Source organism: Semicossyphus pulcher, unplaced genomic scaffold, assembly GCF_022749685.1.
Source record: "Semicossyphus pulcher isolate SPU_LCO1_2020_fin unplaced genomic scaffold, fSemPul1.0.p SCAF_12, whole genome shotgun sequence".
Lineage (NCBI taxonomy): Eukaryota > Metazoa > Chordata > Actinopteri > Labriformes > Labridae > Semicossyphus > Semicossyphus pulcher.
In genome coordinates this window covers 25,891,690-25,907,874 of record NW_027211626.1, presented here as the reverse complement: position 1 = coordinate 25,907,874, position 16,185 = coordinate 25,891,690, and the positions used below count along the sequence as shown (strand labels likewise).

The window sequence follows — 16,185 nt, the reverse complement described above, 5'->3', positions numbered from 1 at the left end:
CTGAGTTTATATGAAACCCATCATGCTGGGCTCAAGATTGTAAAAATAGTTCACTACTTCTCCTCGTCATAAGAAGGACGGAACAGCCTTCAACAACTGAAATGACAAGTAGTTTAATTCTGCGATTGTTTTGTCCACTTTACAGAGCAGAAGCAAAATTCATCTGTAACTTTTGGGTGTTTTTCTATCGATTGAAACAGTGAGAAAATGTAAAGAATGAGCCTCTCAGACAGCAGGGCAGGAGAGCCGGCTGCTCTGTGTCCGAATCAATCTGTGGATAAGTACGGCCGATCGATCCGCCAGCAGCCCATCTACAGTTAAGCACTTCAGTGGATGTGCACTAATTGTCCTGTTGACATTAATTGTCATTAAAGGGCTTCAAACGGCCACCCGGCTGTGAGTTACACCCTGCGCGGAGGTTGCAACCCATTTGTTTATTGGTGACATCACAGCTCAGTACTGTTAAATCACACAGGCCGACCTGCAGGGCGGCTTTATATGATGACATCATCAGCCCGTTCTGTTGTCCCCATTAATGCTCTGAGTTTTTGAGGACCCTCATTAAGATGGGGGATTAAATGTCTAGGTGTGTGTGTGTGTGTGTGTGTGTGTGTGTGTGTGTGTGTGTGGTTCATGCCACAGCCCACAGCTCTAACTTCCTGAGGGGGAAGTCTAAAAAGCCCCCCTGCTCTGCTGCCACACCCCTCTAAATGGGCTGAATCAATCAGATTCATGTGGCCTAACAAATTGGTGTGTGTGTATTGGCTGTGGATGTGAATGGGGGCCAAGGTGCATAAGAAAAGAGCTGTGTGGAGGGGAGAGGGGGCAGAGATGGACACACACCGATGCAAGCCTTACACATCCCTGGAAAAGGGGTCACGACCCCCTCCTGCACTCAAACAGCATTTCAGAGTGGTAGAGACACGCAGAGGGCGAGTGCTTACCTACCACAGAGCAGCAGGGACACGACAGGAGACACGAGGAGAGAGTTACTGAGATGAGCTGAGCAGGAGGAGCACACACTCATCTCATCTCACTGTTTGATTGGATGCTTTCTTTAACCGTTTCTAAACAGACCATCTGTTTAAAACATGAAAGCTATGAGAGCTAGAGTTCATTATTTCAGCAGCTGAATGTTTTCGAGTCACCATGCTGTAAGTTTATTGACGACGTCATTAAAAAATACAAAACAACCTGTAAGCGACCACAAATATCCAGAGGAGATGTTATTAACATCATCCTGTTTCAATCAGTCTGAAACACAAACAATCAAAGCTAAAGTCTGAAGACCGACGCATCAGTGTGTTTTGCGTCATCATGTTGTACCTTCCTTAATAAATGTCATTACTTTGCATTACACGTTCTGCAAAACAAGGTGGAAACATGCACCATATTATTTGTTTGCATAATCCTTTTATAATAAATATCTAAATGAATGTCTCAAATAAAAAGCATAAAAGCAAGAGAATAACTTAGAAACACGCTAAATCTTGAGGTTTGACAGATTTATAAAAATACAACCCACAAAAAAACTAAAAAATGATCGAATAACTTCAGCAGTGTTAAGAATTCTGCATCACCATTCATGGGGTTCATTGATCTCGATTACTGTTTCGCTTTGATGCAGATTTCAGGGACATGAAGCTGGCGGAAGCAGACACTGGCTGACTCCTTTCCATTGCAGAGGTCAAATCCATGTTGAAAAAGAAAACATCCTCTTTCTAAAATATTTCACTTTTATGATGGTGCTTGTAATTCGTCCCATCAGTCCTGGTGAGATATAAAAGTCATCGTTGTTTTGACATCACTGCAGTGACCTAAATGTGTGTCAGATGACATTTAATGTCTCCTCTGAATGGACGCAGTGTTTCACATCAGCTGTTGTGTCGTCTGTATTTGGATTTATTATCTCCAAAGCAACAAGTGATCACATGATCGTCTGTTCATGTGACCTCATTACAACCCAAAATCTAATGTCCTGCACAAACTTGGAGGAAATCAATCAAAGCACCTGATAGATTACTGATGGAGCAGTGATTTACCGCCGCCCTGGTGGCCAGAAGCTGCGAAATGTTTCCTTCTTAGTCATTTTAGCAAAACTCCTCCTTTCAGAGAGCCCCCCCTCCCCTAGATGAGGCTCTGGTAGGACCGGACAATGCCCACACCTTGAACAGGCCCACTGACTCGAGGGTCCATTGTGCTGCAGAGGAGGGAGAGCATCGACCAACAAGTGGCTCTCCCACTCTGTTATCATAGGACACCACTGTCTGTCCGCGGTGGGCCTTTATGACTTGTTATGCCACAACCCCCCCCACCCCCCACCCCCCACAATCTCCTCATTAAGAATGCTGAATGACTGCGCTACCTTGGCTCTCACTGGCCTCATTTGCACCAAGAAAAGGAGGGGAGGAGGAGGAGGAGGAAAGAGGGGAGAGAGGGAGGGAGCAGGAGAGGAAGGGAGGGAGAAAGAGCAGTGAATGGCACCATAACATAACAATGCACTTGGAGGCTCAGTTGGCAAACACAGCTGGGCCGGCAACAGTGAAGCGTTTAATGAGTCATAACTCTGAAGAGACAGTGGGCTACTAAAACCCCTTTTACTATACTGCAGGGTCTCTAATATACACACACGTTATATTAGCAGGACTTTATAGTACTTAAAGGGTCATTCCTGTATTTTTAAACTTGGGCACTTCTCTAACTTCTCTAGAAACAAATAGGTACAGAAAGAAAGATGATTGCATCAGACAACAGCCGTGAAAGAGGCTTCAGCAATCTTCGGCTCAGGCTCAGATTATTATTCTAAGTGTGTGACAACATTACAGAAAGGATCCCTACAGAGAGAGACCTTTTTGTTACAGAGGAAGATGATTTTTATAACCACAAACAGACGTTACATCGCTCTCTGCAAACACACCAGACTCCATTGAGAAAAACAGCAATTTTACGTCATAGAACACAGCAGTTGCTTGTGTACTGCTGCCTCGATCGGTTCATTTGTCTGTGTTATTAATTGTTAGAAAAATAATGTGTGAAATGTATTCTTGTAATTTAAACCACCCCAGTCAGACACTAACAGAAAAAACTAACTGATGCAGCGGTGCACCAGCAACTCCCAAGTTCTGCAATGTAAAATTACTGTTTTTGTAAATGGAGTCTGGTGGCTTTGAACAGGGGGATGTTACTGCTCTTTCTGGGTAAAAAGTAGCATCTTACTCTTAAACAAAAGTTTCTATCTATATAAAATACTTTCCATAATATTGTCAGACACTTAAAATCTGAATACAACAGGGCTCAGGTTTGAAAATACCAGAATTCCCGTTTAACAGTACATCAGCAACAACATTTCCCCACACATTAAATCAATGAAGTAATCCTTCCATCACTTATATATATATATGTATAGTCAGGTTCATCTCTTACCTCAATGACCTGCTTCGAGTCCAGCCGGAAGTTAAAGTCCCCAAAGACAAAATATGGCATCTTCTCATACCGCTGGTCCGTGATCCTGCAAAACATGAAAACTGTTTAAACACCTGGGGAGCTGGAAACCATTACTCCCATTAATACACAATTTATAAAAAATCCTGAAAGATACAAACTTGACAAAAATAATCATTAGTTATTTTCTTTTCCAGCTGTCATTTGATGATGCCCCTGACCTCAGGGTATTTAGTTCACGAGGGCAGTAGCACCACCTGCTGGTCTGAACTCTCTCTAATATCTGACACCAAGTTGAAGCCTCCCACAGAACAGAGTGTATGATGTCAGCATGATAGAGATGATAGAGGGAAAATAAAGGCAGGAAAATAGACACTCAATTACTCAACAAATGGAAGCTAATGACGGAGATTAAAGTCTGACAAACTCGTGACCCTTGAACTCTACTGCACAAATCTAATCTAATGCTTATGTGTAACATGTTTGCAGCTTCTATGTGCAACTACGAAAACAAAACACTAAGGGACTGAAACAGCTCAGAGGCCCAAAGTATCTACAACAGGTTTAGTTCTCCTTCAGGACCTGCTGTGCTGAGGGGGTTGAAGTAGAAGCCTTCAGTTTACACGGTTAATCTCAGCTGACTCTACGATCAAATTAACAAATCAATGGTGGCAAAGAAAATTCACTTTTCTGATTCTGATTTCTGATCAAAGGGAGAGTGAACCATCCAAACCCTGCAGAGATCAGTCCTGAAGATGTTATCACAAAGGCCCCTTTTACACATACTGCAACCGTGACCTCATCAGGACGTCACTGCAAGGAGCTGATTGTAAGAATGCAAATGTTAAATCAGACATTGAACGGACTTGAGACGACCTGCTCCTCTCCTGGTTATTGTGCGTGACAATCAATATTTCAGTCAAAGTTTAATCACTAACTGCATCAGCTGTGTGCTCGGCCATCAAGTGGTATTTAAGACTCCGGTGGTAACTCTGTTCACATGGACAGTAAATACAAATAACTGTTGTCTTGTCCAGAGAACCATCGAGCAGGGCTCTGAGGTTGAACATTTAAAAAACTCTTTTGTTTATCCATTTCTGCTCACGCAGGTTTGTTTCTGCTTGCTACTTTACCGCTGCATCGCTTCCTGATTTCACAAAGTACGGGGCGGGCGGAGGGCCATAATAACAGAACATGCATCAAATAAATAGTGGCGTTAAAGGCAATGTGCGTTAATGCTTTATTATCGCATGAACTTTGACAGCCCAAAAACCATATAGATTAGGGCTGGGAATCACCTCACAATACGATACGTATGATATGAAACGGGGCCAAACTAACGATAATATCTGATTAACTCAAGACAATAAAATGCCTCTAAAAAGCTGCAGAATTAATGTATTCATTCACTACAGTTTGGTGTCAGTTTCACGGAATGTTTCACTCTGTAAGTTTAATGTACAGAACTAAAGAACAACTGTAAACACAAAGATTGGCTGGCATTATTCCACCGTCTTCTTCTTTTATCCTGCCGTCTTCTTCAGCCACTTAATTCCTGTTTATGTTACCCTCGATCAAGTCACACGCGCCCCGCGGGGAGTCATGAAGTTGTGACACGGTGAGTCAAACTCACATAGAAATCTGTTCAGAATTTGTAAATTAAATCTGCCTATCGATAATCGTACTGCAGGATTCAGGTTGACGATATATTGTATATATTGTTGTATTAATATCAATGCAAAAACAGACATGATTAAGGCTCTACCCAGGAAACAGCTCTCATCAACCAAACAAGGTATTTCTACAGGTGAGAACACATAATCACAGCATCGTTATATTTTACCTGCATGTCAAACTAACCTCTAATTTAAATATTCCATCTGCACTGCAGGTTGTCTTTTTCTTTACACTCTTACTCACTAATTATTTGTTGTTAGTAGTTTCTGTGCTTGTTTCTACAAGCTGTTCAAAACCAATCGCCCCTATTTGGATTAAAAAAGTTATTGATTGACATCTGAAAGAAAAACTAGTTCATATGAGATAACTACTGAAGAAAGAAAGGATCATCAGGTTTTTTTCTGGGCCGACAGGTTTACACCAAGAGTCAGAAACTGATTCACACAACCTGAAGGACTCGACGCTTCGGCCTTATTTGGAGTGTATCAGAAGAGACCCTGGAGTGTGTGATGTTGTGTTCCTGTCTCTTCTTTCGCTCATGATTCAAACACACTTCTCTTTTTGAAACCTGAGTGTGTCAGAGGATTCATGGAGTATAGCTCCTCTCTGTCGTGGACTTCTTCCAAATCTGTGTAACCTCTTTAAAGCATCCCACTGCTTAAATAAAAAAGAAGCACCTAAGCGACATATAATTAACTCCTCTTCCTCATCACCTACTTAAAAGAGGCTCTTCCTCGGAGCACAGGGAGGAAATGAAGGTGGACGCAGCGCAGCCTCTTGTGTAATTAATGATTCAGGATGCTTGGCTCGCTGTCTCCACTAACCGCGCGGATAAATCTCTCCGTGGACTTCCCGGGCCTGATAACAATATATTTATGAGGCCGTAAAGAGAGAAGGAGCCTCTTCTTAGTGGTGGGTCTGTCGTAAAGCAGCAACACTTCTTCTGTGTGTGGCAGAGGCGGGGAGGAGAAGGTGACTGGAGTAAGGAGGCGGGGAACAGCTATTATTTTAAATAGAGAGTGTGTTACTGTGACATCCCATTATATTAAACAGAAACGAGATCATCTTAATATCCCAGAGGAATCTCATCTCCATCATAACAACCAGATTATTTCAAGAATAAAAGTGTTATCTTAAAAACACTTTGCAACCTCCGCCTTGTTACTTATTAAACTTGTTAAAACAGTAATTTGTATCTGATCTTGATTTCCTGCCTCCTCTTACTGCTCATGGACAGATCCACTAGAAAGTGTGGAGGCAGGCAATAAAGGTTGCTACCCCTCAAAGACTGTAGGGCTGCAACGATTAGTCGACATTGTCATCGAAAATTGAAAACAAAATTAGTTGGCAATTGTTGATAATTAGTCAGTAACGTCGTTGTGTGTTTTTGCTGCTGTGTGCGGACAGAACATCGTGCAGGATCGCCTGCAGGATCTGTGAGCGCGTCACGAGAGCACGTCGGTAATGTGCGAGCATCTGAAGGGAAGGAACGATGGACTTGTGGATGATGCAGACTCACAAAGATAAAATTAGCTTCTCAGCTAGCTAACATAAGCTAACTATAGAAGGACTTGTACTGGTTTCAACATTAATAAAAACTGTGGTGCCATAGAAAGAACCTGACGCATCACTCTCCTAACAGTCCAAAGTTTCAGCCACGCTGTTTGACATTTCCAGTCCCTCACCTTGAATGCTTCATCTCTTTCTCTCCTCCTTATCTCTTGTGTATCAGTAGGAGCCAAATCAGCAGCAAAGTTTAGTAAAGACATATTTTTCAATAAAGAATATTTATTGTGAGTTAGCACATGCTCAAAATAACCTCCAACTACATTTAAAGGTGATCAAGCTAAATAAGAGACAATAAGTCACTGTGCAATTCGTTATCTGATTAATCGATTAATCGTTTCAATAACAGATGACTAGTAAACTATGGAAACAGTCATGAGTTGCAGCCCTACAGTAAATAAGACGTTAAAGTAGTAGCCATCGTGACGTTACCTAAATCTAAATGAGCTGTTGCAGCGTCATGTGGCCCAGGGCGGCTGGTCCAACTTGTTCCCTCACAGCTGGTCGTGAGGCTCACTGGGTGGACCGGGACAGTATATGTCTGAAATGCTACATTAGTCACCAGTATTCTCGAGCATCCTCATTCAAATTTAACTTCCTGCTCTCATTGACCTAAAAGACTTTACCTCTGCTGCTGCGGTCTCCATGAACTAATGTGAACGCAGCTTTACTTTTACCCATCACACAGGATGGAGACGTCGCAATATGTATCCAACCTCTCGTCCAAAAACGGTCACCTTACAAAGTACATGGCCACAACAAAAACTCAAAGCTTCCAAACACGAGTCCACAAATCAACTGGTGACATCACAGCGACACATCTTACTGTGTATAACTGGGACTGATGTCATGAATGACCTGACACCCTGGTGCTAAGAGACTGGGCTCTATTCAAACAGGGTTTGTGGTCAGTTTGTTCTCTGGGCTCTAACGGACGGCAGTAAACTAGCCGCACACAGCGTCACTACAGTTGTTACAGGCGTGGGAACTCCCTAAGCTAACAGAGAATTTAACACATCTGCTGCTGTGAGTGAAGAATAATATGAGCAAACGTAAACTAAAATCCAAACGTGGTCTTACTTTGCATTGCAAGATGGAAGATGAACGGGGAATAATAGAAGAAAGTTGGGATGTGACAGAAAGTGGGGACATTTAGAGGAACTTCCTTCAGTGGAGTCTTAATGTAGTTCTTTTAGTCCTAAAGCTGCACCGTTAATCTGAAGCTCTGCATGAAACCTAAGAGCATAGAGGTGAACACTAGAAACTGTCCTCGTAGTTATGTGTTAAAGAAACAATAGATGTATGTAGCTGTGACATGTTTGATTGCTAGAAAGAAGCTGTGTTTCTGCAGAGCCTGGAGGTCTTCCTCCCCTGCGTCCTGTAGCTTTATCCCGCTAACAGCCATGTCTAATTCCCTCCGTGGGCGTCTTTGTCTGCCTCTCTAAGGTATCAGCCGCAGGTCAGAAGGTAACGCTCTGTTTACACGATCGCTTCCTAAAGCACTCGTGGTGACCCGCTGGTGTGAAAGTTGACTTTTTTCTTGGCCTTTGTCAGGGGAAACGAAGAATTGCAACATTAGCTACAGCTACTGGGCGTGAAAAGGGCCTGAGGGTGGGGGGTCCCAAGCATGGGGGGCCCCCCCACGCTGACCCTCACCCTTGGCGGGGGGCCCCATTAGCCTCGTCATCACAGTTCATTCAGGCAAACTGTAACAGTGTCAGTGACATTCTCCCACAAAGACGCACTCCTTTACACAGTCTATAAACATGCTTCTGCTGGCACATTCATCGCGCAGTGACACCCTGAAAGAGGCTCTTACAGGGGCCGTTCTCACTGCGGTGCGGGCAGGGGCCTTCCTCAGGCCTTCCTCAGGGGCCACACAAAGACAGGGGTCAGACGCTAATTTATAACACGGCCCCCGACTCTGCTCCCAGGCTCCTTAAACCAGCCGCACAAAGCCACCGCAGCACATTCTCTCCTCCTGATTCTCACACTGCAAACGTTTCATCAGAGTTAAAATGACGGCAGGCCGCAACCAAACTCATGAAATCAGGCTTACGGACATTTAAATGTTATTTAGTGCAAATTCATACCGTTACAGTGAAACAAAGTACTTTTATTTGCAACCTGAGAGTTTCATTGTTTAAAATCATTTCAAGATACTGAGTGATTAAACAATTATAACGTGTAACATCATCAGAAGCAGTTTAGTTTGGAAAATGCAGCATCAGTGTTGGATTATTAATCTGCACTGTATATGTTCATATATATTATAATTAATATATACTGTATATAAATCAAACTTTAATAATGAATAATCCTTTAATGGATTAATTGAAAATAAAAGTTACTCCGGACAGATTTTGTGCACGGGAATTCTTGATTGTTCAGCGTCGTGTTCGCCCTGACGGAGGCAAAAGCAGAAATTCAAGGCACAAAACATTTTTAGTTTTTCCTTCTACAAAAGGTCTTTTCATTGTTTTTATTTATAAATGTAAAAGATACTGCGCAGGGAAAGATGTTTTTTTTTACCCGAAACTGCAACGCTCATCCACGTCTCCACACGTCATTCTACTCTAACAAAAACAATGTACAGAGAAATAAAAATAAGATTATAAAACAACATATTTAACAAACCAAAAATGTCTACTAAGAAATATTAAAGAGCTAAATTCATAGGATGAGGAAAAAACAAAACAGCAGCTCAGAGAGAGTCTACGGGGTTTGTCAAAAACCATGAGCAAGGTACGCACACTTTCCTCTGGTCGTGCAGCAGACTTACTCTGGATCCATGCAGGACAAACTGACTCAGTGTGAGAGGAGGAAAGGCAGAATCCTTCCACTAAAGCAAAAAGGCAACCGAGCAAGCAAAACTTTATCTTTTCTTTCCGCACATCCGAGTCTGGAAGATTAAAACACAAAAGCTGTTTGTGTTTATGTGTGGTGGGTACATGATTAAAATCTGTATAACTGCAGCACTCTCTTACATAACTCGGTCCTGAGTTCCAAAACTTTGTAGCTCTGATAGAGAAAGTTGAACTCGCCAGTCACCTCTGTAGGAACTCTCATTTAAACCTTCTGACCTTCTAAGGTTTGGCGTTATACTTCCTCATCTAAAAGCTTACTCTCATAACCCTGCAGAAAAACACCTGTGCCCAACAGTTTGAGAGGCAGCATCTCGTCCCCACAGACAACACTCAGAGACTCAGAAACACCTGCCTGCTCCTAAATCTCTCTCCTCCCAGAGGCCTCAGTCCCTCACCGACTCCTCTCCAGATTACACGCCGTGATTGACAGCTAAACTGAGCCGTAATAGACAGTCTATATGAGATTATGAGGGTGCAACGGGGGGCCATGTCATGATTATATTGACAAGATGACTTACCATAAGTTGAGCGTTCAGACTGGACTCAGCGCACAATAGGCGGGCTGAGCGCAGTCGTCCATTGTAAGTAAATGTTGAGAATTTGGGAGAATGTTAACATTGTGAAGAATGTGCTGGGTGACGTCTGTGTGAAAGGGTCGGGGGTGGCCCCTGACAGGACCTTTGACACTGCAGGACGGCCTTCCCCTCGTCCCGCCTGTTAGCAGCAGAGCTCCTCAGTGACGCCCAACCCCACCAAGAAAACCACGCAGGAGAGAGTGAGGGGGAGCGAGGACGCTGCTGCGGTCACACAGAGGTTAACGGATAAGTCAACTCAAGATGGGGAGGGGCCTAAAGGTGCCAACGTACGAGAGAATGTGAGGAGCGGATAAGAGGAAGAGAGGCGTCTGCTGAGTCGTTGCTCCATGCAACTCCAAGTCTGGAACTGAATATCGGACCTGAACTCAGGACAGGATTACCTGTCGGGAGGAGCGAGCAACTGTCCCGTGCCATAAGACATCCAGAGCCCCAAAGAGCCCCAACATCCTCCTACATCCCCCAACATCCCCCAACATCCCCCAACATCCCCCAACATCACTGTGTGATCATCGGTTTGTGGTCGTTTGATTTCATGCAGATGTGTGTAGAAGTGTGCACCACTGAGGTAACAACTGGCTCCTGCATTATTACATAATGTTTAAGAGGCCGTGCATCAGAATCTAGTTGTACAATAATGTCTTTATTGTTAGGGTTATGTGTTGGAAAGAATCTGGTGATAAAATATAACAATGCAGGGGTTGCAATTCTATATGTTGAAATATCCATTGTTATAGTATAAAGAACACAGCAACATATGTATAAATCTGAGTTAATGCATCAGAAGAGGATCTGTACTGTTTTTATCACAGTTCCTGCAAACATCAGAGCACGACCACGTGCATTCTGAGAGAAGGAATGAACACTTACGTGTTTAAATAAAAAAGTCTTTGCATGCAAGGAGCATTTAACACTCAGGGAGTAACAAATACAAACTTTGAGAATTAGGGCTGAACAATATATCGTTTAACTTTGCAATTGTAATGTGTGCATGTGCAAAAGTCACATCGCAGGACGAGCGATGGTGAAGCAAATTAACTGAAACACGTGGAGCTGCTACTGTATTGTTTTTCATGACGAATCTACAGGAAAGTCTGTCTGATATCACCTGAGTGCAGCTCAGAGTGAGCCTGTTCGTCACCTGCCTGTAAACTGTAAACAAGTTCGACACGCTGCCGCTGCTGTCGTCACAGATCATGTCTGCGGGGTGGCAGACGCTCCGTTATGAGAGGGAGCTTCCAAGTGAGAGTATTCCCGTTATCAGGGGCACCTCCCGGTGCTGGTTAACGCTGTGGCCACATAAATGCACCGTTCACAGAGCGGACGTGCCGCAGATTATCTACCTTTAGCAGCTACACCTGCAGCACACATGGGGTGAGGTTGTGTGTGCTGACAGGAAGTAGGAGACGATGAGCTTTTGTTTAAAAAAGTTACCATCACCGAGCTGACACTTTCATGCAGGTGTCAGAGTTTGAACCCAGAGTGATGAAAGCAGGAGAGGGTTTGTTTTGTTTTGTTTAAAGAAAATAGACTTAAAAGACACAAATAATATAAAGTATGATTGTTAATTGTTTATATGGACATGAAAACACATGTATCACTTTATCTGGTGTATTCTTTTAAATTGAAATAAATATCCAGAACAAAAAGTTATGTTTTTTTTCCAAAATCGAGCCGCCGTGGTAAGAATGAACTCAAAAGTACTTCGAAAAAGTGAAAAACAGTGTGTGGCCCACGTCTGTGTCTACAGAGCAAAACAAAACCCTGTATTTTATCATTGAAAAAGGTGTATGTATTCTTCTAATGTTTAAGTCTCCAGAAACACATCACATTTTGTTTCCCATATCCTGTTGTCTGACCACTCCGTGCGGCCATGTTTGGTGGGACACAAGTGAACCTCATTACCATGGTAACACAGAGGTGAGAGTCAAACGTGTGTCCGAATAAACAGAGTGTGACGATTTGATACGAGTCTGAAAAATTAAGATTATTGATCCAAAGTTAACGTACAAGAAAAACTACGATAACAGATACACCCCCCCCTCAAGGACTGCTGGAGCATGGTGTGCTTGTGTGTGTGTGTGCGTGCGTGTGCGTGCGTGCGTGTGTGTGTGTGTGTGCGTGTGTGTGTGAGAAATAAACAGGCCTACTATGAGCAGAGGGACATTGGGGAAGATTAACCTCTGCTCCTGCAGGCCTCCCAGGGTGAGAAGGCAGTTCAGAGTCTCACACACACACACACACACACACACACACACACACACACACACACACACACACACACACACACACACACACACACACACACACACACACACACACACACACAGTAACAAGGATGTAACACATATATATGTAGCTGCTGTATGTTTAAGCACACTAAAGAAGACCTAAACATGAGTCTGCCTTGGACACACCAGACGAGGAAGTTGCAATGAAAATTATGACACACACACACACACCCACGTGCACACACACACCACACACACACACACACACACACACACACACACACACACACACACACACACACACACAAACACACACACACTCAGTGCTCTGTTTAATAAATTCATTCTGGCATTATGGAGGATCTCCTGTGATTATCCAGTCCTCCCTCCTGCAGCTCAACATGTCTATTGGCTGGCAGCGGCCGGCCTCCCTCTGCTCTTTCAGCCCGTTGTTCTGGGAAAAGCCTAAAGGGAAACATTTAGATTGGAGGGCTCTTTGAGACGCTCTGACAGTTGACTGATGACCGTCCATAAAATGACAAAGCATCGCTGTGTGGTGGCCAGTGCGGCCCACTGCCTCCCCATGGGAAACTAATTGCTTTGAATTGTTAACGGCAACATTATTTTTCTGCCAATCATTGCTTTTCAATGGCCCGAAAATGAGCATGAAACAAGTCTTTTCAGCGAACAAAACAGTTAAATGTCCCCAATGTTGATCAAATTAACTTCAGCACGGTGACAATGGACTATATTTGTGTGAAAATAATGGAGGGCCACAAAGGACGCCTTTATGCCAGGATTTCACAGTTGTAATGTAAAACTGTTCTCCCCTGAACCGGACCAGCCGCTCTGAATGGGGGCTGGAAAAAAGAAACAAACTCACATACACAAAGAGGATTTTTTTTTTTAAGGAAGACGAAGAAAAATGTTGATTTTATCTCATGCTATCATTTCATGGTCTCATTTAGCAGCCATGTTTTTATCCTTTGGAGAGGCCTCAGCTTGTGCAGCACATCAGATAATAAAAAAGCTGACTTTTTCACAACATTCACACTTCTTGTCCCTTTAAAGCAATTTGTGGAGGATACTTTTAATTTATATTTTTCAGGGAAACTCAAAACTAGGCTTTATTTTTTTACATTGAAACAGGCTGTAATGGCTGCAACATAATCCTTGATGGATCAAAGTGCGTCCTCTAAAAGTTCTTGCTGTTTCCACGTACAGGCTCAGGTTGTTATTCTAAGTGTGTGACAACATTACAGAAAGGATCCCTACAGAGATAGACCTTTTTGTTACAGAGGAAGATGATTTTTAGAACCACAAACAGACGTCACATTGCTCTCTGCAAACACACCAGACTCCATTGAGATTTTAGCTGATTTTACCTTGAAAAACACAGGAGCTGCTGGTCCTTCGTTGCCCAGATCAGTCAGTTTGTTTGTCTTGTATTATGACCTATTGTGTCCAAAGGATAAATCTGTTTCCTAAAAAACAATGTAATAACATAAACAAACTAATGAATGAAGGACATAGGAGACCAGAAGCTCCTGTGTTCTGCGAGGTAAAAAATCACTGTTTTTGTGAATGGAGTCTGGTGTGTTTGCAGATAGCGATGTAACGTCTGTTTGTGGTTAAAACAATCATCTTCCTCTGTAACAAAAAGGTCTATCTCTGTAGGGATCCTTTCTGTGATGTTGTCACACACTTAGAATAACAATCTGAGCCTGTCAGTGGAAACAACAACTTTTGATCAGGTGCGTTTGTCTCTTGAGGATCAATTTGCAAGCAATTCCTTCCTGTTTTACAGCTGCAGGTTGAACACATCTACTGGAGCCACTCTAAAACGTTTTAATTATTTAGACCTCTCAATACTTAAAATACTCTAAAATAGGTCCCTGGTTTAAATATCCCAGAAACATATTTTACATTGTCTGCAGATTAAAACAATATTAATAACAATGATTCTCCACATGAAGGCGAAGCTGAGTCACAAGGTAAATAACGCTCGACGCAGGCCTGAGCACATGCGAGTTATCAAAGCACAGGAAAACAGGCAGGGGATGCATTTCCAGCAGAGCTCTCATGGAAGTGGCCCACACATCAGCGCAGGCTATAGAGCACAGCGTTTTTGATGTGACTCAATAGTGAGGTCTGGCCGGCTAAACGCTGTTCCTTCTCAGCATTGTTCCCCCGAGGCCTTGAAGCACTTTGGAGATAAACACCGTTTAGCAGTTAAAAGGGCCACAGAGGAAAAGGCTTATCAGATGTCTTCTCAATGGGCCGTAAGCTGCATTATGAGGCCTGGGCCCCAGATAAGGTGGAAGTTTGAAGCCCGGCTGCAGAGCTCCGTCCCCAGCACTGCTGTGATCAGGCTCCTCATGGAACTCAGCTGGTGGTGTGTTCAGCAGCCCCCTCCTCTCCACTTCCATCCAGCAATGAGAGATTAGAGCTCAGAGAGGAGAGAGGAGAGGGGAGGAGGGGGAGTTTGGCTTTAGATATTCCCCCTGTCCCCTTTTCCTGCTCTGCTTTCTGGGGGTAGGAGTCAGAGTCAGGACAATGGCCAAAAAGATGGTTCCCAACCAGCCGCTGAATGGGAACACTGTTGGTGGTAGCGCTTCATTCAAAGCCCGGCCCGGGCACATTGTCCTCCAGGATCGGCGGAGGAGAATGGAGTTTGCTGGTGGCTGCCAAAAGGTTAGCAGCCTCTGTGAAAGGACCGACCCATTATTCACTGCCCTTTACAGAGCCCGAGCACCCTTTGTGCTCCTCCTCCCTCTCCTCTGCACCGCCAGCTTTTTCTCACTCCGGTGCTCCGGATCTGCGCCCGACGCTTTCCCCTAAAGTGAGCGAGTGAGGCGCGATGCCACCACCACCCCACCCCTGTACCCCGAGCAGGGAATACCAGGAACATATAGCGACCACCCCACCACCACCACCACCTTGTCTCACATCCCCACCCCTGTCAAAAAAGGAACCTTTAAATGATATGGCCCAGAAGTAACAACAGGGTTACCATTCAGAGCACAAGGGGATTTAGAAAGAGGGAGCGTGGAAACTGCCACTCAGCCAACACGGCTTCTATTCAGCCCCCTCAGACACCCAACTAAATCTCCGCTATTTAGGTGTGTTTACAAGGAACCTTTAAAAATAAATCAAGTGAAAGAGCACGATGGAAGCAGAGGAAACACAAAGACAACACTTGAATGTAAGGCCCTTTAGAAACTTCATTATGTCAGTAAATCCAGGTGATAAAAAAAGCTAAAGCTGCCATATTCTGAAAACTTCCCGTCCAGGAAGGGCGGACCGCTCTTTCATCAAATCAAGAATCAAGCACAGGTGAAATATGACCTCGTAGATACTTTAGCCTCATATTTCATGGAGATAATGAATGCCACGTATGTGCATGTACTTATTCAAAGTGGAGGCGGCGGGCGGGGGGGGCATGTCGTGCATTCTGATGCCGTTTGAATGGGAGGTCACCTGCTGCGAGGCTTTTATTCTGTGTTAGCGTGCTCAGGTAGGGAGCAGAGGTCGCTCCGTGCACTCTCTCATTCTGCTGCGCTGCAAATGGATATCACATAAATCATGTGAGCGTGGCCTGTGAACAGACGCCACGGCCTGTTTGGAGAGAGGCTTTACACAGTGCAGGGTGAACATGTCTTTATTTCAGTGTGATTAAAGAAGGTGAATCTGTTGATCCTCATGGGAGCATGAATGTGCAAATGGCAGGACAACCTGCCTATTAGATTATAAGTTAAACTACTAGAGTAGAATTGTTCATTTTGATCTGATGGTGGTGCGACAGAGACT

General features: G+C 43.8%; 1 protein-coding gene across 2 annotated transcripts in view; it reads right to left on the bottom strand.

The window, feature by feature from the left end:
• The window catches only part of LOC138589011 (inositol polyphosphate-5-phosphatase A), a 177,762-nt gene that overhangs the window by 48,158 nt on the left and 113,419 nt on the right, over positions 1-16,185 (bottom strand). For both annotated transcript variants that reach the window (XM_069659282.1, XM_069659281.1), the window contains exon 9: positions 3,424-3,508. In XM_069659282.1, coding sequence (XP_069515383.1) covers positions 3,424-3,508 — 85 coding nt within the window. The remainder of the gene's footprint in view (positions 1-3,423; positions 3,509-16,185) is intronic.